General features: G+C 41.0%; 1 protein-coding gene across 3 annotated transcripts in view; it reads left to right on the top strand.

Moving 5' to 3' along the window:
- pik3c3 (phosphatidylinositol 3-kinase, catalytic subunit type 3) overlaps nt 1-27,189 on the top strand; it is a 126,538-nt gene that overhangs the window by 3,461 nt on the left and 95,888 nt on the right. Inside the window, exons 2-4 of one of the 3 annotated variants that reach the window (XM_078550687.1) lie at nt 1,963-2,151; nt 4,912-5,055; nt 9,027-9,156. In XM_078550687.1, coding sequence (XP_078406813.1) covers nt 1,963-2,151; nt 4,912-5,055; nt 9,027-9,156 — 463 coding nt within the window. Of the gene's footprint in view, nt 1-1,962; nt 2,152-4,911; nt 5,140-9,026; nt 9,157-27,189 lie in introns of those variants that run through there. The other 2 variants (XM_078550696.1, XM_078550706.1) reach the window with 2 other exon arrangements.

Raw genomic sequence — 27,189 nt, 5'->3', positions numbered from 1 at the left:
AGTTGCTAGCCAAGGTAAAACAAGAATCACCTGTTTGCAAGTAAAGATGTTCAACTCTGGACAGACAGTATAAAGACAGCATTTGCAAATCTGCAGTGTAACTGGATCACTCCAGTTGAATACTTGAATAAAAGTACGGATAAGCTTATAATTCAATTCTCTGGTTTATGGTTATCATTATTTTAGTAAACTTTATTTTGCTGCGGCTGTGCACTTCAGTTAATGGTGAATTGTTTCTCAAATTACAGCCCTTATACTTGGTGTTCTGCATTGTTCACATCTGTTTTTACTTTTTAATAAATTTAGATTACTCCAGTACAGTGTCTGAAATCCAGCTGTCCAAAACAGACATTTGTAGAACTGCTATGCATCAATTAAAAAAAAAATTAGGGACAATTCGGCTAGGAGCTGCATTGGCGAGGTGTCGCGCTGGACTAGTTATCCCCTTCGCAGCTTGCCTGCTATTACCACTCCCTGAGCGATGCTTGACCTGAACCATGCAGGCCTGAATTGCCTGACCCAAATTCCGGCAAAGCTCTGAAATCCAGCACAACCTCCGTCCCAAGGTTGCCGGCTTTGAAACACTGTACCTTTATTTCACACTAAATGCATAATGAGCTAGCCCAGTTGGCTGCAAACATGATTCTAAAATGTTAGCTGTAAGATGTTGTATAGAAATGTGTCCCAATCAAATCCTGGGACACATGTTCCTCTCCTCACTGCCCAAGCTCAATGTCACAATGATTTAACATCTTATTTACCTATTAACTTTTGTTGTTATGTTGATTTATGGTAGAAAAGTGCAATTTTGAACTAAATGATAAACTTGCAGGTTTTGTATTTTTATTATGAAGGATTAAGTTGTGTTTTTTTGTAATTGTATGCAGTTCATATATTTAGACATGAACTATAAAATTTAATTGTTAAAAGGCAAAAGCATTTATCTAGTCAGATCAAATTAATACCAACATATTTTGTAACCATTTGTGCTGATGATAAGGACATGCCCCCAACAGCCAGTATATACTGCTGACCTGTAGAAGCATGAAGTACAGTGATAGAAAATGTGCTTTATTCTAGAAGCTCCATTGCTTCTTGTTAGAGATTGCAGAGTATCATAAATTTTGATTATCAGAAACTCTATGGGAAATTTGAAGACTCCTTTCCCACAGCTAAATGCTTTCACATCAGCAAAACCAAATTAGAGGCTGGATGAGTGGCCTGTTTATTGTTAGAATTGTAAAACAAGTTCATGATACAACATTATTTATAATGCTGCTTTAACTATAAATTGTGGTTGATATTTTAAAGTTGCTGATGGCAAGTGTCACAGCCTGTGTATCAATACCAGTCATCTTGCTGCACCATTGTTTTTAACGTAGCCATTATGAGGTTCAAAATGACTTTATTTTCCATTGGTCAGTAATCATTCTCTGTGTGAAATTGATGGAGAACTACTGAAGTTAGCCCAACAGGAAGATGTGCTGCAGTGTATTTTCTATTTGAGGCTTCTGAATATTAGCAGAGCCTGAGAGGAGCTTCTCAATGTGCAAAAATATTGTTGCTCTAATTTGCTGACTGTCTATATATTCAGTTGTAATCAATGAAAAAGCAATTAGAATGTGGAGCTTCACTCTGCATGGCTAAAAGCTTTTAAAGTTTAGAGCTCCAAAAATTGTTGCAGTTGAGTAATGGTATTATTGTACATGAAGGATAGCATAGCTGTGAAAATAACCAATAGATGCTGGTTGGCCTGTTTATTGTTAGAATTGCAAAACAAGTTCATGATACAACATTATTTATATTGCTGCTTTAACTATAAATTATGATTGATATTTTAAACAAATCCTTTGTTCAAATGATGAACTACACTTTATTTTCTGTTTCGCTAAGCTTTCTGTGCGAATGCAACATGATGTGCACACACCAGATATTTTCTCTTGTCTTCCTTTATGTATGCAGTGGAAGCTTGGAAGGCAAACGGGAGCAAAAAAGCTATACAGCTCTTCTGGAGGATCCATTGCTTAAATTTTCAGGCTTGTACCAGGAAACCTGTTCAGATCTCTATGTGACAGGCCAAGTGTTTGCAGAGGGAAAACCCTTGGCTCTTCCTGTTCGGACTTCTTACAAAGCTTTCAGTACTCGATGGAAGTAAGTATGTCTTGTTGCTGAGGTTTGTGTTTTTGATTTGTGTTTTGTTTGGGAAAAAATTTGGAATCCTTGGCAAAGTGCAAAGCCTTAATTCTGTATGTAAAACATTTGGAAACTTAGCTTTATGAATTAATTTTAACTGTAAATCTTGATGTTTAACTTAACATATTGCTGTTTATTTTTAAAAGATAAGTCGCCACATTCTGACTGACAGAACTTGGCAAGCCTGAAGTAATTTTAATCTTTCCAAATAAGTATGTACTGTAGAGACGGATTCAAATTAATTTTCAAGTTTTTAGAACTCGCAAGTCCTTTAAGACATAAAAACAGAATCTGGAAGAAAATACTTTCAATTGGAAAAGGTTCAATAGGAAAACATACTGACCGAGACTCCAGAAATCAATTTTTTAAACCAAAGTAATTTGGATGTTTCACGTTTTAATCAAAGGTGTTAGTAGCCTGTTCCAATTCTGGACTCTAGATTTGGAACAAATGATCAAATAATCGGTTGCGCCAATTGAAGTACCATCAGCCATGTCCTTTTGGACTGGTGATCCAATATTTAATAGATTATTTCAGAGCATTGAAATGTTTATGGAGGGGGTAGAAACAAAAAAGGAGCAGCAAATCAATTGTACTTTGATAACATCCTAATAACATCAGTTCAGGAGGAAAGCTCTCCGTCACCGCCTCGAGGGTGGCTAGAAATGGACAATAAATGCTACAGTTAATGGCCTTTCTAGTGATGTCTACACCCCAAAAATTAATTTTTAAAACAATTGAACTTCTTGCACATGTCTATCAAAAATTTAGTTTATGCTGATATATACTGTATGTCGTGTGCACATCTTACTATATTGAAGTTATATGATTCCATATAGTTTATAAATGCCAATGTACAGCCCAGTGAAGAGCTGGAAAAGCACCTGATGCATACTCAAATTCTAAGTTGCCTATCTACACTGGGCTTGACCTCTGGGTATGGAAAAGTTTTTTTTTTGCTATTCACCCTCGGCAGCTGATAAGACTGATGTGTCCCATGTCCTACTGGTGTGAGTCTTGCTAATGAATCCTGTAAGACTTTTTAACATATAATTTTTTTTATTACTGAAAAGGGACATGCTGTCAAAAGCTTTTAGTTTTGCACTCAACAGGACAGATTCACAAGAATACCAAATCTAAAGGAAACAACAATTTATGCTGCATGAGAAGAGGGTGTTGATTGGTTAGCAAGAGGATTCTGATTGGTAAAGGTGTTGCCATGGAGAATACACCAGGAACAATTAACTGCCAAGCTTTTGTTTAAATTCAAACCAGGCAGGCCAGCTCTGATTGGTTAGGGTATTGTTATGGGGAGTGAACCAGGGAATGACTGTACCACCAAGCTTAGTTGAGAAAGGCGCAATGTGTGGACATGCTCTTTTTGTCTGCTAAAGGACAGGGCCCTGTTTGAATTTATGTAGCTTCTGGCATGCGTAAGTGCACCACTCTGCAAGCCCAACTGATAATCTTAAATTGGTTGTCAGTGTAATTCTTAGCACAATCAGGATTGTTCAGCAAATATTGTCTAATCACATCTAATGTTGCACACCATATTCTGAGTTTTGCAAGCACGGGCTAGTTGAGTACAGTCAGTACTTTGCCTGTTGTGAACAGCAGAAGAGACCAGCCATTGGGACGTACGGCTTACATACCTGCCATCACACGCACTGAAATTCATATACCACATTACTCATTTGTGTGATAGGCAAAATGTCTTTTTGGCTTGATGGCAGCATCCTGTTCATGGAGAATACCACTTGTGTTGCTACTGTATAGTAGCAGTGTGAAACAGCTAGCTTCATCTATTGCTCAAATTTTTGAGAGATTTTACCCTTCCAGGGTAATCTGAGGTAGACTGGGTACTTTTCAGGACTGAAAGTGGTGGCTTTGGGCCCATTCATGTGTTTACGCAATATACAATGAGCGATGATATGATCAGGGTAACTATTACTCCACAGGGTAGCTTTGACGTGCCCTATTTCAGCATCAAACTTGCATGGTAAACAAATGGCTTGGGCCTTGTTTATGAGATTGTTGATGAAGCCAATCTAATAGTACATGGAACTATAGAAACCCCAACATGTATATTGACCAGTGAAGGTGGGCTTGCTGCAGACAGTAGTAGAGAACTTGCTGAGTATTTCCAGTATTTTATGTCTTTATTTCAGATTTTCAGCAGTTGCTGTTTTACTTTTCTATGTGTAAGGTTTTTCTGTTTTTATATGGTTGTAATGGCTGTTAAATCTTGTGCCTTTGATCCTTGGCTACACTTATGCACAAACATTACTGATAATTTCGTGACAGTAGGATTACCAAGAAAGTAATCTGTCGTTTAATGATGTGAAATTCTTTGGTTGTTAAACTTGATAGCTTGCTGGTCAAAATGTTCAACATTTTATGTCGTTAATTATCACCTTCAAAATGTGATATAAAAGAACAAAAGAACTCCGTTGCAAACAAAATTTTAAATAACGTTATGCTAGCCGTTTGAGGCTGTTATCCCATTTGCTGATGTATTTTCTACACGCTTTCATCTTTTACTTCACATAATGTTGCAAGCTATTTTTAAAAAATAAACAAATGCTACAGTGGAAACAGATTAATCATGAAACAGTAGGATAAGATCAAAAGGACTGAACAATCTTTGTCTAAATTTACCAGTCCTATCTACAACTTAAAATCTTTAGGTAAAATAATAATGTCCATGTCCTTTTACAGCTGGAATGAATGGTTAAAATTACCTGTAAAATATCCAGATTTACCACGAAACGCTCAAGTTGCTCTCACAATCTGGGATGTTTATGGACCTGGAAAAGCTGTCCCTATTGGTGGAACTACTGTTACCCTTTTTGGAAAGTATGGGTAAGATGAGCTTTCCACTAATGTGGCTTCAGCACTTGGTTAAAAGATGGCCTGAAATTTACTGCAATGGCTATGTGGGGAAAAGTAAAATGACCAGTTCTTTTGTCTTGTTTATGTGAACCCCCAGTTCTCCCCAGAGAGATTCATAACTTTAAGTACTGTACTTTTCCATTCCTTCCTCCTTTTAATGAAAAAAATCTTAAATGATACACAGAGATCTTTTTGGAGCACTATATTTCCATGTGCACTAATATAAAATTTCAATAAGTAAAATATTTAACTACCAAGCTTTATAAAAAGATGGCAGACAAAAATGAACTTCTGTTACAAGTTACAACTCAATGGGTTGAATGGCCTCCTTTTGTTCTGTAAATGACTCTATGGCTCTTAAGTTCTAGATTAGAGTGAGATGGCTTGCAGAACATTTTAGATATATACATTATGTTGAGCAGACTATTAATTTTTGTGAACATAGCAATGAAAGATTTAGAATTAATACAGGTATTCATAGGTAGTCAAAATCTTAAACAGATGTAATTCAAAGGTGGCAGTGGTGGGACTGTACATTATCCACTATTTAAAAAGAAAATTGAGATGTTTCATTGGCTACAAGGAAATGATTTGCGGGAGATCTTTCAAAATGCATAGTTCAGTATGAAACAATTTGTTACACTTTGTGAACAGCTTTGTGAAGGAACTCTGTAATCCAAAGACATGACTCAGTATCATGTGAGTTGTCATGTGAGTGACCTCCACTGCTTGACACTAAATTTATCTCTAACCTGTAGCATAGCTTGTTTGCTGCTGTGTATAGCTCAGACTTCATTGTATTTAAACATTTCTGGATTTGCAGCAAATGCAGTTCAGATCAGCAATTTATTGTTCATAGGAACTTTACGTGCTCGTGAGTTTGGCAGTAACTTTGCAGCTTCAACACAAAATGAAATGTTCACGATTTTCATATCTTTACCTTGGCACTTGGTTTCGCCTGTCCTCGGATAAATATATGAATGAGGTTGTTGCCTTGAAGAAAACATTTTTTATAACTTGTTCTTCTTAAATTGAAGAAGAGTTAATGTTACATTCAGTATCGCATATGGATGAATGCATGAATAGGACTAGAGTGTGGCAAATCCCTGCAAAAGAAAGAAGCAATAATATGGGATAAAATTAGTGAACATTTGGAGAGGTGTCAGCTTAATGGTAACAATCAGGACGTGAGTGAATTTTTTTGAGGAAATATGAACATACATACAAATATACAAAATAGGAGCAGAAGTAGACCTTTCAGTCTCTCAAGCCTGCTCCGCCATTCAATAAGATGATGGCTGATCTGTTTGTGTTTCGAATTCCATGTTCCCATCTATCCCTGCTAACCTTTGATGTCCTTACTTAACAAGAATCTATCTAGCTCTACCTTAAAAATATGGCAGAAAGTTCCAAAGTCGCACAACCCTCTGGGAGAAAAAAAGGTCTCTTCATCTCTGTCCTGTAAGGGCGACCCATAATTTTAAACCAGTGACCTCTAGTCCTGGACTCGCCCACAAGAGGAAACATCCTTTCCATGTCCACCTTGTCAAGACCATTCAAGATCTTTATATACTTCAATCAAGTCACCCCTCACGCTTCTAAATTCCAGTAGAAACAAGCAGTCTAGTAAACTTTCTTTGAACCACCTCCAATGCATTTACATCCATCCTTAAATACGGAGAGCAAAACTGCACACAATATCCGGGATGTGGTCTCACTAATGCCCTTTATAATTGAAGCATCAATTCCTCATAGCATTCCATTAGCTGCCTTGATTACATGCTGTACCTGCATGCTAACTTTTTTGTGATTCATGCACTAGAACACTTAGATCCCCCTGCACCTCGAAATTCTGCAGTCATTTTTTGTTTAAGTAATACTACCTTTGTGTCATCTACAAATTTAGCTACCATGCCTTCGCTCCTCTCATCTAAGTCATTGAGGTAAATTGTAAAATGTTGAGGCCCCAGCACAGTCTCCTGCGGGACTCCACTAGTCACATCCTGCCAATCAGACAAAGACCCATTTATGCATACTCTGTTTTCTGAAGCCAGCCAATCCTCTATCTGGGCTAATATGTTATACCCTACACTATAAGCTTTAATTTTCCGTAATAACCTCTGATGAGGCACCTTATCAAATACCTTCTGGAAATCTAAGTAAAGTACACCTACAGGCTCCCCTTTCTCCACAGCACATGTTACTCCTTCATATTTAATCAATTTATTAGAGTTCTTTGATTTCCCTTTCACAAAATCATGCTGACTCATCCTGATTACTTGTGTTTTTCTAAGTGCCCAGCTACAACCTCTTAATGATCAGCTCCAGCACCTTCTCCACGACAGACATCAAGCTAACTGGTCTATAGTTTCCTGTTTTCTGCCTCCCTCCCTTCTTGAATATTTACTACTTTCCAGTTTGATAGAACCTTTCCAAAATTTAGGGAATTTTGGAAAATTAGCACCAATGCATCTGCTACCTCTTAACCAACTCTTTGAAGACCCTAAGATGAAGCCCATCTGGAGCCTGAGACTTGAGTCCACAGCTTCATCGTTTTCCTCAGTACCGCTTCCCGAGTGATTGTAATTTCACCAATTTTTCTCTCCCTTCCACTTCCTGATTTATAGCTATTACTGCATTGTTTTTTTTATACCCCCTATGACTTTTCATGTGTCCCCAAACACTTTATATAAAAAAATGTTTTAGGAAAATGAAAGCACATATTATTGGATGTAAAAGTCAATGTTTTTATGATTGGTAGGTTGTGGGTAGTGGTACACTCTGGGGTTCAGAGCTGAGAGCTCCCATTTGTATGTTCAAATCATTTTTTATTGTAGTTTGTTGATAGCAATTTAGGCATGGTCAGTTGACGAAGAAGAGCAGATCGGATAGTGAAATGGGTGGCAGGTGCAATTTAATGCTGAGAAGTGTGAAGTACATTGGGGGTGGGGTTGGCAGGCAAAAAATATTAAAAGGAAGTATACCTTAAATAGTAAGGCGCTTAACAAGAGTGGAGGAATGAGATGCTGAGGGGGAGCAGGGCTGGAGAGAATGGAGTTGGGGTAAACTGATTTTTTTTTCTGGCTAGTGCGTTCCTTGTATTATTTGGTACAAAGACATGATAAATTTGGGCACTTAACTGTAGGAAGGAAATTTAAATCATGAAGTGAATCCATATAAACTAGCAACTGAAGATTCCCTAAGATACTGAAAAAATTAGAAGTTATAGTTGTAATGAAAATCTCAATATTGTGGCATTTTTACCACTGTAACTTGGGAAGGTTAAAGGGAGAATATCATAGGTTTTAAAAATTAGTAAGTTTAGAGGAAACAAAGAATTGATTATTTCTGCTTGTGGGTGATTTGGTAGAACAAATAATTAATATTTTCTTTAAAATTCTGACTAATTCTCTGATCAGGTGCTTGCAGACAGCACAAGTCAGGAAATTGTGGTCCTACAGCCTGTGATTTTCCATCCAAGAAAGTTAATCGTGGGATCAGCCCATTTTTGACTTGTTCCAAAAATACTTTGTGCTGTGTAAAGAAAGTAGCCGAAAGGAAATTTTAAGTTTCCACTCTGTTCTATTTGTCAGAAATTGTTGACTTGTGACTTTGCAGTTAGAGAGTTATTCAGTTTTCTTACTTTTTGGATATTAAAATCGTCATATTTATTCCCTGTAACTAACAGTTTTTAGTTGCATTTTGGTTGCTTATGTTGATAATTTACCATTTCTCCTTTTGTTGAGTACTTTTGTAACCGGCTACTTAATTGATTCATTCAGGATTTAGTAGATTTTCTCGTGACTATCAATGGTTGTCTTTGTGAGTTTGATAATCAGACGTTCTGTTTTGTTTGATGTGTGGTTTATGTGCTATGGATGACCAGCTAATTCAATTAAATTTGCCAGTAATATACTTCCTCTTATGCTCTTAATTTTCAGCATGTTTCGACAGGGCATGCATGACTTGAAAGTTTGGCCAAATGTGGAAGCAGATGGGTCTGAGCCTACTAAAACAGCAGGCAGGACAAGCAGCAATGTATCTGAAGATCAGATGAGCCGTCTAGCAAAGGTAGGATTATTGCACAATTTAAACGTGCGTATATTGCATTCATAGGTAAAGAAGTAAATTTTTAAAAAATAATTCTTGTCCAGCTGAAAGGATTTTGACTCCGTTATGTTTCCTCCTGTGCTTTTGAAAATTTAGCGGAAAGTCGTTCTATGGGATAAAAGCAATTTTATGTTTCGCATATTGCAAACATTTTCTAATATACTTGGTTATTTGAAAATCATACATTTTCCTGTATGATTTTTAAAAGGAGGATGTTTATCAACTTTATTTTTATTTAATAATTGAAATAAGCAAAAACTGTGCCTAAATCAGCCATGAATGTTTAAGTGGCCCCATGAGCTTTTAGTTGACATTGGACCCCTTCACTTTACCCTTGTGGACCTCAAAAAAAAAAAATTGACTAATGTGGAGACGTTCTTTGAGAAAGATAATGATTATTAATCAAATCTTCAAGTTTACAGATGCAGAAATAGATTGAACATAATGGAAAAGTGCGAAAAGGCAAAAGTGTAATGCACTTCATGAAAAGAAAGTTGAAAGTAGTAAAAATTAAATTAAGAAAGGGAACGGGATTGAGGAGGTTTTTCTGGCCTGTATTGTACCAAGAAAATGTTGTGTTTGGAGCAGGATGCAGAGTAGGAGAGGCTGGTAAGATTTAGAAAATGTAGTTTGCAATTACTTTCATAAAGCAAGTGGTGCTTAGACTTTCATGTTGATCTCTGTGATCAGGTGGCAACTTCATGCTTGTTGCAAACTAAATTTGAAAGTTAAAATGGAGCACAGTTTGTTCACGCATCATCTGCAGAAACAGGCTTGGGACTCTATATAGCCAAGATCTCCTAACATGCACTTAGTAGATACACCAACCTGGAGCTCTGTTTACTGATTAGTTATATTGCTGGAAGGGAAAGATCCTGCTGTTAGGACTAGGTATTCGACTGTGAGATATTTCTCAAGGAGCCTGAGCTCAATCATAGCTTTTTAGCTATGGAATTAATACCTGTACTTAACGCCTCTTGACCTATCCTCACACTCCAATGCCTCCATGACCTCAAACAATGTTATCTCTAGCTTTAGCCTTTTGTTCATATTCATGCTGCTACTCTCCATAATCTCTTTCCTAAACTTTCAATTTCTCTTTCCACTTTTAAAACCTATCTTGACCCATTATTTTATTACCTTGAATCTTGGCTTGGCAGTTGTTCCTTTTATTCTTGTCTTATCATCTGGTTTACTTTTTTTCATTGTTGATTCCTCCTCCCCCAGAAAGTGCTTTGGGATGTTTTGTACATTCATTTTAAAACCGCAGAACAAAATACTTTAAACTGACCCAATGGATAAGAGCTGGTGATGCATTGCAGCTTTATTTTGGAGCACCAGGGATAGGAGCATGCCAAATTTGTTTAATGTCAATCCCATCTGGGCCATTATACAGAAGCGATCTTTGGAGGCCAGCCCTAGTGTAGGAATATAACCCCAGTTTGCTTTTGTATGTGATTATCTGTGGTTTTATAAATAGCAGCATTGGTCAGGAATCTCAACCATATCTAGTGAAAACACCAGAATCACAGGATCACAGTGCAGAAGAGGCCCTCCGGCCCATCGAGTCTGCACCGATAAGTGAGAAACACCTGACCTACCTACCTACCTAATCCCATTTACCAGCACTTGGCCCATAGCCTTGAATGTTATGATGTGCCAAGTGCTCATCCAGGTACTTTTTAGAGGATGTGAGGCAATCCGCCTCCACCAACCTCCCAGGCAGCGCATTCCAGACCGTCACCACCCTCTGGGTAAAAAAGTTTTTCCTCTCATCCCCCTATACCTCCTGCCCCTCACCTTGAACTTATGCCCCCTTGTGACTGACCCTTCAACTAAGGGGAACAGCTGCTCCCTATCCACCCTGTTCATGCCTCTCATAATCGTGTACACCTCGATCAGGTCACCCCTCAGTCTTCTCTGCTCCAACAAAAACAGCCCAAGTCTATCCAACCTCTCTTCATAACTTAAATGTTTCATCCCAGGCAACATCCTAGTGAATCTCCTCTGCACCCTCTCCAGTACAATCACACCCTTCCTATAATGTGGTGACCAGAACTGCACACAGTACTCCAGTTGTGGCCTCAACCAAGGTTCCATACAACTCCAACTTGACCTCCCTACTATTGTAATCTATGCCTTGATTGATAAAGGCAAGTGTTGCATATGCCTTTTTCACCACCCCAATAACATGCCCCTCCACCTTCAGAGATCTATGGACACACGGCAAGGTCCCTTTGTTCCTCAGAACTTCCTAGTGTCATGCCGTTCATTGAATACTTCCTTGTCAAATTACTCTTTCCAAAGTGTATTACCTCACACTTTTCAGGATTAAATTCCATCTGCCACTTATCTGCCCATTTGACCATCCCGTCTATATCTTCCTGTAGCCCAAGACACTCAACCTCACTGTTAACCACCCAGCCAATCTTTGTGTCATCCGCTAACTTACTAACCCTACCCCCCACGTAGTCATCTATGCCGTTTATATAAATGACGAATAATAGAGGACCCAGCACAGATTCCTGTGGTATGCCACTGGACACTGGCTTCCAGGCACCAAAACATCCTTCTGTCATCACCCTCTGTTTCCTACAACTAAGCGAATTTTGAATCCACCTTATCAAATTACCCTGTTTCCCATGTGCATTTGCCTTCTTTATAAGTCTCCCATGTGGGACCTTGACAAAGGCTTTGCTGAAATCCATATAAACTACATCAACTGCACTACCCTCATCTACACACCTGGTCACCACCTCAAAAAAATTCAATCAAATTTGTTAGGCATGACCTCCCTCTGACAAAGCCATGCTGACTATCCCTGATCAAATCTTGCTTCTCCAAGTGGAGATCGATTCTCTCCTTCAGAATTTTCTCCAATAGTTTCCCTACCACAGACATGAGACTCACTGGCCTGTAGTTCCCTGGCTTATCTCTACAACCTTTCTTAAATATCGGAACCACATTAGCTGTTCTCCAGTCCTCTGGCACCTCCCCCGTAGCCAGAGAGGAATTTAAAATTTGGGTCAGAGCCCCTGCAATCTCCTCCCTTGCCTCCCTCAGCAGTCTGGGACACAAATCATCTGGACCTGGAGATTGGTCCACTTTTCAGCCTGCCAACACCTCCAATACCTTGTCACTCCCTATATCAATTTGCTCAAGAACCTCGCAGTCTCTCTCCCCGAGTTCAATACCTTCATCCTCATTCTCTTGGGAGAAGACGGATGTGAAGTATTCGTTCAACACACTAGCGATGTCCTCTGGCTCCACCCAGAGATTGCCCCCTTGGTCCCTAATGGGCCCTACTCTTTCTCTGGTTATCCTCTTCCCATTGATATACTTATAGAATATCTTGGGATTTTCCCTACTTTTACCAGCCAGAGCTTTCTCATATCCCCTCTTTGCTCTCCTAATTGCTTTCTTAATCTCCACCCTGCACTTTCTGTACTCCATTAATGCCTCTGCTGATTTGCTTCCCTTGTATCTGCTAAAAGTCTCTCTTTTCCGTCTCATCGTATCTTGAATATCTCTGGTCATCCATGGTTCTCTGGGCTTGTTACTCCTCCTTATCACCCTAGAGGGTACATGTTGAGCCTGTACCCTCCCCATTTCCTTTTTTGAAGGCCCCCCACTGCTCCTCTGTAGATTTCCCCACAAGTAGCTGTTCCCAGTCTACCTTGGCCAGATCCTGCATTATTTTACTAAAATCTACTCTCCGCCAATCCAAAACATTTTTTGCAACTTGTCTATTTCTTTGTCCATAGCAAGCTTAAATTGTACCATATTGTGGTCGCTATCACTAAAATGCTCACCCACCACCACCTCAGCCACCTGTCCGGCTTCATTCCCCAGAATTAGGTCCAGCACTGCGCCGTCTCTTGTTGGACCCTCTACATATTGACCTAAAAAGTTCTCCTGTACACATTTCAAGAAATCCACTCCATCCAAGCCCTTAACACTATGTCTATCCCAATTAATATTGGGAAAGTTGAAATCACCTAATATAATTACCCTATTATTGTTTTTACACACCTCCACAAATTGTGCACATATTTGCTCCTCAATTTCCCGCTGACTACCTGGGGGTCTATAATAAATACCTAACGATGTAGCTGCCCCTTTTTTATTCCTAAGCATTACTCACAAAGCTTCATTCGATGCCTCCTCCAAGATATCATCTCTCCTTACTGCAGTAACTGACTCCTTAACTAATAATGCAATGCCTCCTTCTCTTTTACCCCCTCCCCTGTCTCACCTGAAGATTCTATATCCTGGAATGTTGAGCTGCCAATCCTGCTCCTCCCTCAACTACGTCTCAGTGAAGGCTACTATCACAATTCCACGTATCAATCCTCACCCTTAACTTAACCGTTTTGCTTGTCATACTCCTGGCATTAAAGTAGAGGCCATCCAGCCTTGCCTTACTCCCTTGATACTTAATGCAGCTGTACTCCATCTGACTTGATTGTTTTACTGTATTATGATGTGTCCCTATTCTGCTAATATTCTGTGTCCCCTTCCCCTGCCGAATTAGTTTAAACTCCTCCCAACAGCACTAGCAAACCCGCCTGCAAGGATGTTAGTACCGCTCTGGTTCAGATGTAGACCGTTCCGCTTGTACAGGTCCCACCTTCCCCAGAAACGGTCCCAGTGATCCAGGAAACGAAAACCCTCCCTCCTGCACCAACTCTTAAGCCACATATTTATCTGCGCTATTCTCCTATTTCTGAGCTCGCTAGCACGTGGCACTGGGAGTAATCCAGAGATTACAACCCGAGAGGTCTTGCTTTTTAGTCTACTGCCTAACTCCCTGAATTCTTGATGCAAGACCTCATTCCTCTTTCTACCTATGTCATTGGTACCAACATGTACCACGACCTCTGCCTTATCACTCTCCCCCTTCAGGATGCCCTGCAGTTGTTCAGTGACATCCCGGACCTTGGCACCAGGGAGGCAACACACCATCCTGGAGTCACGTTGACGGCCACAGTAGCGCTTATCTGTTTCCCTGACTAAAGAACCTCCTATTACTATTGCTCTTCCTTCCCTCCTGTGCAGACAGGCTGCTTGTGGTGCCAGAAGCTTGGCTCTGTCTGCACTCCCTGGAGGAACCAGCACCCTCACCAGCCTCCAAAATGGAATACCAATTTGCGAGCGGGACCCCAGGGGACTTCTGAACTACCTGCCTGTTTCTCTTGGACTGCCTGGTGGTCACCCATTCCCTTCCTTCCTCAAGCCCCTTCATCTGCGGTGTGACCACCTCTCTAAACGTGCTATCCACGATGACCTCAGACTCGCGGATGCTCCACAGTGTCCCCAGCCGTCGTTCCAGCTCTGAAACTCGAGCTTCCAGGAGTTGCAGCTGGACACACTTCCTGCACACATGCTGGTTCCGGGCACTGGAAATATTCCTGGCTTCCCACATGGAGCACGAGGAGCACACCATGGCTTTGAGCTCTCCTGCTATAACTTACCCCTTTAAATTAAACCTTTTAAATCAATTACCCTAGGGTCCTTCTTTCCTGATCCTCGTTACTACAGAATATACAAACTATGTACACAAACCAGGGTGAGGAATAAAATCAAGGGTATTAGAGAATAGTAGTGAATTTTTTTTGGACTGGAGGAAGCAGTGATGTGCCCCAGTGGGTGGTAGTAACCACTGCTTTTCTTAGTCTGTGTTAATGACCTGTACTTCAGTATGCAGGGCATAAAATCAATTTGCAGATGATACAAAGGTTGGAAATATTGTGAATTACAAAAGGATATTGATAGGCTGGTGGAATGGGCTGACATGTGGCAGATGAAATTTAATGCAGAAAGTGTGAAGTGGTACATTTTGGTAGGATGAGCACATTGACATAGAAAATAGGAACAGGAGTCGGCCATTCAGCCGTTCCAGCCTGCTCTGCCATTCAATATGATCATGGCTGATCCTCTAGCTCAACATCCTACTCCTGTACTCTCCCCATACCCCATGATGCCTTTAGTGTCTAGAAATCTATCTATTTTCTTCTTAAATATATTCAGTGACTTGGCCTCCATAGCCTTCTGTGGTAGAGAATTCCACAGGTGTACCACCTTTTGAGTGTGGAAGTTTCTCCTCATCTCAGTCCTAAATGGCCTACACCGTATCCTGAGTCTGTGACCCCTTGTTCTAGAACCCCCAGCCAGAGGAAATATCATCCCTGCATCCAGTCTGTCTAGCCATGTCAGAATTTTATATGTTTCAATGAGATACCCCCTCACTCTTCTAAACTCCAGTGAATATAGGCTTTTTCAGCCCAATCTCTCTTCATACGACAACCCTGCCATCCCAGGACCAAGAGGCAATATAAAATAAAGTACTGAATTGTGAAGGGGACGATGTGTTTCGATCCCAGTTGAGGTTAACACTGGACAAGTCAGATCCCAGAGTGAAATCTGGCCTAATAGATCCTAACTTTTTTTTTAGAAACAATAGAGGTAAGTTACTGAAGAAATTCACAGGAGTCTGCTGAAGAATGTTTAACAAAGAATAAAACATTTATTAAACAAGAAAAACTGAACTATATTACACCAGACAAAAAGGTTGGCAAGTTCTCAACATAAGACAATGATTCAAATATTCAATATTCCTTCACCCTAGCTGCATCTTTACAAACACGTATAAATTCGGAAAGATAAAACAGTTTATCATATCTATCTTATACTCTGATATTCAGGGTAAGTATATGGTACATGTGAACCAACTGGCAAACCAACTGTCGTCAGACGCACCACACTCCAATGTAAATGACAGATGCGACCAAAGCAGATTCTCTGGATTTCTCAACAACCCACCCAGACACTTGTCACACCGTCAGCCAACCAGTCTCACTGAAACTCTGGCTTTCTCATGAGGGTTTCCAATCTCCACGTTTGAAGACTTTGCCTTAGAATTCTCTCCAAACGTCACTCCCACCCTGATGGCTTCAACAAGAATAAGGGTTTCATTTGTATAAAAGGAAGGAAGTTATGGTGAATGTTTATAAAATTCTGGTTCAGCCTCTTATGGAGTTTTGTGTTCAATTCTGGGCATCACACTTTAGGAAGGTATAGCTGAAAAAAGTGAGGTGTCGAATTTGAGCAACAGGTGAAGCTAGTTGTTTCACACTGCTACTGTGCAGTAACAGCACGAGTGATATTCGCCCCGAACAGGATGCTGCTGTTAAGCAAAAAGATATTCTGTCTATTACACAAATGTGGTATATGAATTTCAGTGCCAGTGTGATGCTAGGTATGTAGGCCATACGCCCCAAAGACTGGCGGATCACATCAAACAGCATGTCCGTTCCGCTGTTTGCAACGGGCAAAATAAAGACTGTACCCAACCAGCCTGTGCTTGCAAAACTCAAAAAACAGTATCTAACATTAGATGTGATTCCGTGATTGGACAACATTTGCTAAGTAATCGTCAGTGTGCTAAGAATTACGCTGACAACCAATTTAAGATTGTCAGTTGGGCTTGCATTTGTGGCACATTTGCTTATACTGGAAGCTACAGATATTAATACACAAGGCCCTGTTCTTTGCAGACAGAAAGAACATGTACACACATTGCATCTGTTTGAGCTAACCAAAATAAGTGACAGCCATTCACTGACTTGTTCCTCAAGACAATGCCTTGACCAATCAGGGTCAAGCTGTCTGGTTTAAATTTCAAAATGCTTGGCAGTAACCATCACTGGTGCATTCTCCATGGCAATGCCTCTACCACTCAGAGTCCACTTTCCAACCAATCTTTACTCTCTTCACATATAGTATAAATTGTTGTTTTCCCCTTATATTGGTATTCTTGTGAAGTGTCCTGATGAGTGCCAGACAAAAAGATTAGATATGTCTCTTTTTTTTTCAGCAATACTCAAGTTCCGTATTACCAAACGACTACTCTAGGAAGGATATGAAGGGTTTAGATAGGGTGCCAATAAGATTTATGAGAATGGCTCAGGAATGAGGGACTTCAGTTATGTGGACAGATTGAAGAAATTGCATTCTAATGCTCTAAATTCTTTAGAGAAGAGAAGGTTGATAGGAGATTTAACGAAGGTGTTTGATATCATGTGGGATCAAAAGAGAGTAGGATGGTGTAAGCATTGGAAAATGAGAGGACCCGATTTAAGGTGAACATACGAAGTAGGAGCAGGAGTAGGAAGTCTTGCTATCTGTTTTTTGTATTTCTACCAACTTTCTCTCGTACTCTGATTTCTCCCTCCTTAATATTTTAGTCATTCTTTGCTGTTCTTTATAAGACGTAGGAGCAGAAGTAAGCTATTTTGCCCTTCGAGTCTTTATATTCTGTCCAATCTTCTGACCTGCCACTTGTCTTTGTGGAATTGTACACTTTTTTTCTTTCAATTTGATACTATCTTTAATTTCTTTAGTTAGCCACAGATGGTGTGTCCTTCGCTTAGAGTCTTTCTTTCTCACTGGAATCATTTTGAGTATTCTGATATATCTCCTTAACTGTTTGCCACTGCAACTCTACTGTCCTATCCCTTAACCTAATTTGCTAGTTCACTTTAGCCAGCTCTATCTTCGTGCCCTCATAATTGCCCTTATTTAAGTTTAAAACACTAGTCTTAGATTCACTCCCCCCTCCCTCAACCTGAATGTGAAATTCAATCATATTATGATTACTGCTACCTATGGGCACCTTCACTAGTTATTAATTAGTCCTGTCTCGTTACATGTTACCAGATCTAGCATAGCCTGCTCTTTGGTGCTAAAACGTGCTGCTCTAAGAAACTGTCCAGAAGACACTATGAACTAATCAGTCAAGCTACCTTTGCCAATCTGGTTTGTGCAATCTATATATAGATTAAAATCACCCATGATTATCACTGTACCTTTCTCACAAGCCCCCATTATTTCTTCCTGTATACCCCATTACTGTTAGGGGGCCTATAAACCACTCCCGCAAGTGACTTCTTACCTTTACGATTACTCACCTTCTACCCAAACTGATTCTATAACTTGACCTCCAGAGCTAAGGTCATCTCTCTCTCATTCAAGAATTCACCAAGGCTCCTTAGCACAGTCCAAACCCACAAACACCACTATATAGAAGGACAAGGGCAGCAGATAGATGTGAACATCACCACCTGGAAGCCCTCCTCCAAGTCACTCACCCTCCTGACTTGGAAATATATCACCGCTCCTTCACTGTTTTTGGGTCAAAATCCTTGAACTCCCTTCATAACAGCATTGTGAGTGTACCTACACCACATGGACTGCAGCGGTTCAAGAAGGCAGCTCACCACCAGCTTCTCAAGGGCAACTAGGAATGGCCCAGCTAGCGAAGCTCACATCCTGTGAATTAATTTTTAAAAATTACTTCAATTTGTGCTGTCAATTCATCCGTTTTGGCACAAATGCTATGTGCATTCCAATACAGAGCTTTTACTTCTGGCTTTTTAAATTTTTTTTGTAACCACTAGCCTTATCTGTTGGTGCACCCTTAGGTTTGTACAATCTCCATTCCTGTCATGCTCTGATCATCTCTTCCCTTACTTTATTATATGTTGACAAACTTAATCCCTTGCCCCCACTATTTAGTTTAAAACTCTACTGCCCTAGTTATGCGACTCACCAGAACACTGGCATGAGCACAGTTCAGGTAATAACTGTCCCAACAGTACAGCTCCCACTTTCCCCAGTACTAATGCCAGTGCCCCAAGAATCAAAACCCACTTTTCCCACACCAACCTTTGAGCCAAGCATTTAACTCTCTCGGCTGATTTACCCTTTGCCAATTTGCTCGTGGCTGAGGTAGTAATCTAGAGATTATTACTATTTGAGGTTCTGCTTTTTAATTTAGCCCCTAGCTGCTCAGACTCACTCAGCAGAACCTCCTTCCTAGTTCTACCTGTGTCATTGGTACCCATATGGACCACAACCACTGGATTCTCCCCCTCTCATTGCAAGTTTCTCTACAGCCTAGAGATGATGTCCTGAACTCTAGCACCAGGCAGGCAACACAGCCATCTGGACTCCAACCTTTTGGCTGCAGAGAACTGTGTCTATCCCCCTGACAATACTGTCCTCAACTACCACTACATTTCTATTAGCTCCAGCCAACCTCCAACCACTTGAATGGCTTCCTGTACCATGGTGCCATGGTTAGTTTGCTCATCCACCCTACGGCCAACGCTTTCATCCATACAGCCTGCGAGCTTCTAACCTGTTGGGCAATTGCAAGGGCTGAGACTTCTACCTTCTGGGTCCCCATACCTGCCTCACTCGCAGTCTTCCTGTCCCTGACCACTGACCAAACCAGAAGACCCTGTCCTAAAGGGTGTGACTGCCCTTTGATAGCCTGATTGGTTCTTTTGGCAATGGTGACATGAGGGAAAACTTTTTTATGCAGCAAGTGGTTAGGATCTGAAAAGCACTGTCTGAGTGTGTAGTGGAGGTAGATACAATTGAGGCTTTCAAAAATGGAATTGGATAAGCGCCTAAAGGGAGAAAATTTCCAGGGCTACTAGGGAGTGGAACTAGCTGAGCTACTTTTGCAAGGAGCTGCTCGGACATGACGAGCATAATGACGACCTGTGCTGTAACCATTCTTTTATTCTATGATATTGAGAGAATTATACAGGGGTTGGTGAAAGCCCAATAAAAGAAAAGTTTTTCTGTAAAGCAATTGTTCTTGAAGCTTTCTCCTGTTGTTGGGGGTATCCAGTCAAGGAATTTAGTGTATAAATTTTTTGTGGAAGAAAAATTGTGTTGTATCTAATTGACCTAATGTAAAACTGAGTTTCTTTTTCTGCTAAAGATAGTTAATTTCATTGTTTTACATTTTTTACATCACATTATGCTAAATCCTGCATAAAATAATCTGGATTTACAGCAGTGCTTGGTCGAAAATGTTAGTCATTTAGCACAAAAATTGAGCACTGCAGGTAAAGGTGGTACTTAAAGTGAAACACAAGAATTTAAATAATCTTTTGAGTGACCTGCTGTGGTATCTCTCTGGTTGTAATGATTGAACATTTCTTCCATTGGTGTCTTCAACCAAATGAAATTTCATTGGCAGTTGAACGGTTTCCTACAAATATGCTTAAATAGGCTGCCCCTTCTCCTTTCTCCTGAATTCTCAGACTGACACAAAATATTGCTGAGTTTGGAATACCTGTCTCCATAATGCAACATAAAGAGGCAAGTAAGTTATGCTAAATCTTTATAACTTGCTGGCATATTATGTCCTATTCTGGGCATCACTTTTCAGAATGATGTCAAGGCTTTGGAGAGGGTGCAGAATGATAACAGGGATGAGGGACCTTTAGTTATATGGGGAGACCAGAGAAGCTTGGATTGCTCTTTTGCGCATAGAAAGTTGGGAGCAGCTAAGAGCTACCTAGTTAAAGAGGCAGACTCAACAAGAAAATAGGATGGTCTTAGTTTTGGGGATTTAATATACGTTTAGGAGGATAGATGGCTTTTTTTTATAGTTATGGCAAGTCCAAAATATTATGTAGAATCCCAGGTGGAAATGCATGGGAAATAATGAAGTAATTCCTGGGAAGGGCAGGCAAGCAGCTAGATGTGTTTCACATGAACTCTCAACATCACAAGGGAATGGATTAAACTCTTTCGAGTTATCAACAGTCACAGATTGCAACTCTTTCGAGTACAATCACAGTTGGTTTCCGGGAGTGGAACATGAACCCACAACCCTCTGATTCAAAGGCGAGGGTGCTATGAACTGAGCCACAGCTGACGCCTCCTCAAGGGAATGGATTAAGATGCAAGATCTCTGTGGCTATTTTAATTATAGTCCGATGGTCTACAGCTGTAACTCGTGTTCTACAATCTAATTCAAGAGTTTTAATCTTGTATCAAATTTCCGACTTGAGCATGGAGGTTACAAATGGGAACTGTTAGACAGAACCATGTGTGACACTGGAATGGCTGTTACTATATATGCATATTGTGTGCTCAAAATAATATCTGATTTAGTGATGTCCAGCTAAAGTTCCTCAAAAAAATTGTCCATGGCAGATGATGTTGACTATTATTGGTTTCAGGTGACATCATTGTATCCTCTTAAGCAGTTTTATCCTTTGGTCAAGAACATTTGACAGCAAATTGCTATTGTCTCATCTCGAGATATGGTAGTTTTTTTTTTGTTTCAATTTTTAGAAAAATGTATCTTTCACAATGTGAATGTCACTAGCTTGGCCATCATTTGTTGCCCTTGAGAAGGTGTTGGTGAGTCACCTTTTTGAACCACTGCATTCCATCTGGTATAGGTACAGTCACAGTGTGAGGGAGGGAAGTCAAGGATTTTGATCCAAGGACAATGAATGAACAGTGATATAGTCCCAGGTCAGGAAGTGTGGCTTGGAGGAGAACTTGCAGGTGGTGGTGTTTCCATGCATCTGCTGCCCTTGTCCTTCTAGAAGAGAGATTGTGGGAGTATAACGAGCGAGACTTCAGCAAGGAGAGAGGCGCCGTAAAGAACGAGACTTCAGCAAGAAGTCAGTTACTCGGAGAGAGTGGCAGAGAGTCAGACCTGCGGAGAAACGCAGCTTCAGCTTCCAGCGTGTGCTGAGTTTGAGAGGAAAAAATTCAACAGTGACCTCACATGAAGGCTATAAATTGATTGATTGGTGAGCAACTGCTGTTAGGGACTGTGTATAGAGCTGGAATTTAGAAAAATGTAAACTTTTAAATAACCCTGAAGTACCTATCTTATTATTAATATATAGACACTAGCAAAAGGAAAGTGAGAAACTAGTGAATCCGTTAGTTAAGTGGGGTGAGAGGAGGCATTAATTTAATTCAAAATTTAAGATACAAATACAGCAAGATCTGGATAATATCCAGGCTTGGACTGACAAGTGGCAAGTAACATTCACACCACACAAGTGCCAGGCAATGATCATCTCCAACAAGAGAGAATCTAACCTTCGTACCTTGACATTCAATGGCATTACCATCTCTGAATCCCCACTATCAGCATCCTGGGAGCTGCCATTGACCAGAAACTGGACTGGACTAGCTATATAAATACTGTGGCTACAAGAGCAGGTCGGAGGCTAAGAATCCTGTAGTGAGTAACTCGCCTTCTGACTCCCTAAAGTCTGTCCACCATCTACAAGTCAGGAGTGTGATGGAACACTCTCCACTTGCCTGGATGAGTGCAGCTCCAACAACACTCATGAAGCTTGACACCATCCAGGATAAAGCAGCCCGCTTAATTGGCACCCCATTCACAAACATTCACTCCCTTCACCACCGATACACAGTGGCAGCAGTATGTACCATCTACAAGATGCACTGCAGAAACTTATCCAGGCTCCTTAGACAGCACCTTCCAAACCTTCCATTACCATCTCGAAGGACAAGGGCAGTAGACACATGGGAGCACCACCACATGGGAGCACCACCACCTGGAAGTTCCCCTTCCTGACTTGGAAATATAATGCCGTTTCTTCACTGTCATTGAGCCAAAATCCTGGAACTCTCTCCCTAACAACACTGTGGGTGGGTGTATCTACAGCATACGGACTGCAGTGGCTCAAGAAGGCAGCTCACCACCACCTTCTCGAGGGCAATTAGTCTTGGGCAATAAATGCTGGCCTAGCCAGCGATCTCCACACCCCATGAATGAATAAAATAAATTGGTCTGGGCTGGAAAGGAACTTTCAGTGGAAGGGGGAGGATCGAGTGCTCGTGGCCTATGTAGGTATCAATGACATAGGTAGGACTAGGAAGGAGGCTCTGCTTAGAGTTTGAGCAGCTAGGTGCCAGATTAAAAAGCAAAATTTCAAAAGGTCATAATCTGCATTATTACCTGAGCCACGAGCAAATTGGAGTAGGATAAATAGAGAGTTAAATGTGCAGCTCAAAGATTGGTGTGTGAGAAATGGGTTTTGAATCATGGGGCACTGACACTAGTACTGTGGATAGTGGGAGCTGTAACTTTGGGATGGTCTTCACCTCAGCCCTGCTGAGACCAGTGTTCTGGCAAGTCATATAACTAGGATAGTAGAGAGGGTTTAAAACTAAATACTGGATTAAGGGAAGATGCGATAAACTGAAGAGAAAGGAGAAAGTAAGAGAGCTGGACAAGAATAAGGGAAATAGTTATCAGATTGTAGCAGGAAGGGACAGAGCATTGTTAGAAATTAAAGATAGTTTAAGTAAGTTGTATATGTGGGTGTTAGGAATGAGTTTTAGCTTTAATATTTAAATTTGATTTGTATTTCTATATCTGTGTGTTAAAAGGTCAAATTGAAATTTAGTTTCACTTTAAAAAGTGTCTGCATTTCTAATGAGAGTTTTACGACTGTTGCAGCTAAGTTAAACAAACAAGAGTAGAGAAACTGGGCTGTTGCCGAGCAACAGGGGTCCAAATAGGCAGGTCCCTCCCACAGACACACAGAAGAAACTAGAAGCAGCAGTTTGATTGAGAAGCTCTTTTGAGTTCAGTTGATTTTGAAAGTAGCTGCCAGGAGAGAGTGGAGCAAAGGGGACCGATGGCGAGTCGCATGCAAAGAAAAGACTCCAAAATCCAGGGGAGTTTTTTTTATTCATTCACGGGATGTGGACTTCATTGGCTGGACCAGTGTTCATTGTCCATCCCTAGTTGCCCTTGAGAAGGTGGTGGTGAGCTGCCTTCTTGAACAGCTGCTGTGCATGTGGTGCAGGTACAGCCACTATGCTGTCACGAAGGAAGTTCCAGGATTTTGACCGAGCAACAGTGAAGGAACAGCGATGTGTTTCCAAGTCAGGATGGTGAGTGACTTGGAGGGGAACTTCTAGGTGCTGGTGTTCCCAACGACCTGCCGCCCTTGTCCTTGTAGATGATGGTGGCCGTGGGTTTGAAAGGTGCTGTCTAAGAAGCCTTGGTGAGTTCCTGCAGTGCACCTTGTTGATAGTACACACTAACAAGTCTGTGGGAGGGACCTGCCTTTTTGAACCCCTGTTGTTAGGCAACAGCCCAGTTTCTCTACTCTTGTTTGTCTTATATGAATCAGTAGTAAAACTCTCATTAGAAATGCAGGCACCTTTTAAAGTGAAACTAAAACTACTGGAAGTGCGTCTGGTGGAAGGAGTGAATGTTTGTGGATGCAGTGCCAATCAAGTGGGCTGCTTTGTCCTGGGTGGTGTCGAGCTTCTTGAGTGTTGTTGGAGCTGCACTCATCCAGGCAAGTGGAGAATATTCCATCACACTCCTGACTTGTGCCTTGTAGATGGTGGACAGGCTTTGGGGAGTCAGGAGGCGAGTTACTCGTCGCAAGATTCCCAGCCACTGATCTGCTCTTGTAGATTATGCTGTTATAAATGTCAGTTATTTGAGCAACGTAAATTTGTATTTATTACGGATTTATGTGATCACTTTCAGAAATCAAAGTTCCATCAATGGCATTTATAACATTGTGGTTCGGAGGATATATCTAAGCAATCCCCAAAGGCAATCATTTGCACACCTCTGCTGTAAGCTGGGAGCTAAATATCCAAGGATATACATCCTATCGAAAAGATAGGCAGGTTGACAGAGGGGGTGGGGTTGCTTTGTTAGTAAGAAATGAAATTAAATCGATAGCAAAAAATGACGTAGGGTCAGATGATGTAGAATCTGTGTGGGTAGAGTTGAGGAGCCGCAAAGGTAAAAAAAAAACATAATGGGAGTTATGTACAGGCCTCCAAACAGTAGTCAGGATGTGGGGTACAAGATACACCAGGAGATAGAAAAGGCGTGTAAGAAAGGCAAGGTTACAGTAATCATGGGGGATTTCAAGATGCAGGTAGATTGGGAAAGTCAGGTTGGTAGTGGATCCCAAGAAAAGGAATTTGTGGAATGTCTACGAGATGGCTTTTTGGAGCAGCTTGTGGTGGAGCTCACTAGGGAACAGGCAATTCTAGATTTAGTGATGTGTAATGAGGCAGATTTGATAAGGGAGCTTAAGGTGAAGGAGCCCTTAGGAGAAAGTGACCATAATATGATAGAATTTACCCTGAAATTTGAGAGGAAAAAGCTGGAATCAGATGTAACGGTATTACAGTTGAATAAAGGTAACTACATAGGCATGAGGGTGGAGCTGGCCAGAATTGACTGGGAGATGAGCCTAGCAGGAAAGACAGTGGAACAGCAATGGCAGGAGTTTCTGGGAGTAATTTGGGAGGCACAGCAAAAATTCATCCCTAGGAAGAAGAAGCATACTAAAGGGAGGACGAGGCAACCATGGCTGACAAGGGAAGTCAGGGACAGCGTAAAAGCTAAAGAGAAAGCATACAATGCGGCGAAGAGCAGTGGGAAGCCAAGGGATTGGGAAGCCTACAAAGACCAACAGAGGACAACTAAAAAAGAAATAAGGAGGGAGAAGATTAAATATGAGGGTAAACTAGCCAGTAATATAAAAGAAGATTGTAAGAGTTTTTTTAGATATATAAAGGGTAAGAGAGAGGCAAAAGTGGACATTGGGCCGCTGGAAAATGATTTTCGAATCCATTATTAAGGATGAGATTTCAGAATACTTGGAAGTGCATGGTAAAATAGGGCAAAGTTTCATCATGGGGAGGTCATGCCTGACAAATCTGTTAGAATTCTTTGAGGAGGTAATGAGTAGGTTAGACAAAGGAGAGCCAATGGATGTTATCTACTTGGACTTCCAGAAGGCCTTTGACAAGGTGTTGCACAGGAGGCTACTCAGGAAGATAAGAGCCCATAGCGTTAGAGGCAAGGTACTAGCATGGATAGAAGATTGGCTGTCTGGCAGGAGGCAGATAGTGGGGATAAGGGGGTCCTTCTCAGGATGGCGGAGTTCTGCAGGGGTCAGTGTTGGGACCACAACTTTTCACTTTATACATTAATGATCTAGATGAAGGAACTGAGGGCATTCTGGCTAAGTTTGCAGATGGTACAAAGATAGGTGGAGGGACAGGTAGTATTGAGGAGGTGGGGAGGCTGCAGAAGGATTTAGACAGGTTAGGAGAATGGACAAAGAAGTGGCAGATGGAATACAACGTGGGGAAGTGTGAGGTCATGCACTTGGGTAGGAAGAATAGAGGCATAGACTATTTTCTAAATGGGGAGAGAATTCAGAAATCTGGAGTGCAGAGGGAGTTGGGAGTCCTAGTCCAGGATTCTCTTAAGGTTAACTTGCAGGTTGAGTCGTTAGTTAAGAAGGCAAATGCAATGTTGGCATTTATCTTGAGAGGACTAGAATATAAAAGCAGGGATGTGCTGCTGAGGCTTTATAAGGCTCTGGTCAGACCACATTTAGAATATTGTGAGCAATTTTGGGCCCCGTATCTCAGGAAGGATGTGCTGGCCCTGGAGAGGGTCCAGAGGAGGTTCACAAGAATGAAAGGCTTAACATATGAGGAACGTTTGAGGACTCTGGGTCTATACTCGATGGAGTTTAGAAGGATGAGGGGGGATCTGATTGAAACTTACAGAATACTGAAAGGCCTGGATAGAGTGGACGTGGGAAGATGTTTCCATTAGTAGGAGAGACTAGGACCTGAGGGCACAGCCTCAGAGCAAAGGGAAGACCTTTTAGAAGAGAGATGAGGAGAAACTTCTTTAGCCAGAGAGTGGTGAATCTATGGAATTCATTGCCACAGAAGGCTGTGGAGGCCAGGTCATTGAGTGTATTTAAGACCAAGATAGATAGGTTCTTGATTGGTAAGGGGATCAAAGGCTATGGGGAGAAGGCGGGAGAATAGGGTTGAGAAACTTATCAACCATGATTGAATGGTGGAGCAGACTCGATGGGCCGAATGGCCTAATTTCTGCTCCTATGTCTTATGGTCTAAGCCTTTTTCTAAGAAGTCTAACCTTGTCAAAGTGCTGTGATTGCAGATAATACAGTCAGGAATCTTAAATTTGAGGAAAGAAGATTTTTTTTTTTAGCTTTGGTCAACAGGGCAGAATGGGGTGAGAGCTACATTTTGACTCTTGTTCTTATCTTCTCCCTACACCCCTGCCATCCATAAATACTTTAATGTAAATACATATAA

This window comes from Cetorhinus maximus, chromosome 1, assembly GCF_964194155.1.
Source record: "Cetorhinus maximus chromosome 1, sCetMax3.hap1.1, whole genome shotgun sequence".
Classification (NCBI taxonomy): domain Eukaryota; kingdom Metazoa; phylum Chordata; class Chondrichthyes; order Lamniformes; family Cetorhinidae; genus Cetorhinus; species Cetorhinus maximus.
Note: the sequence above shows the minus strand (reverse complement) of the source record. Positions and strands in the feature narration are given on the sequence as shown.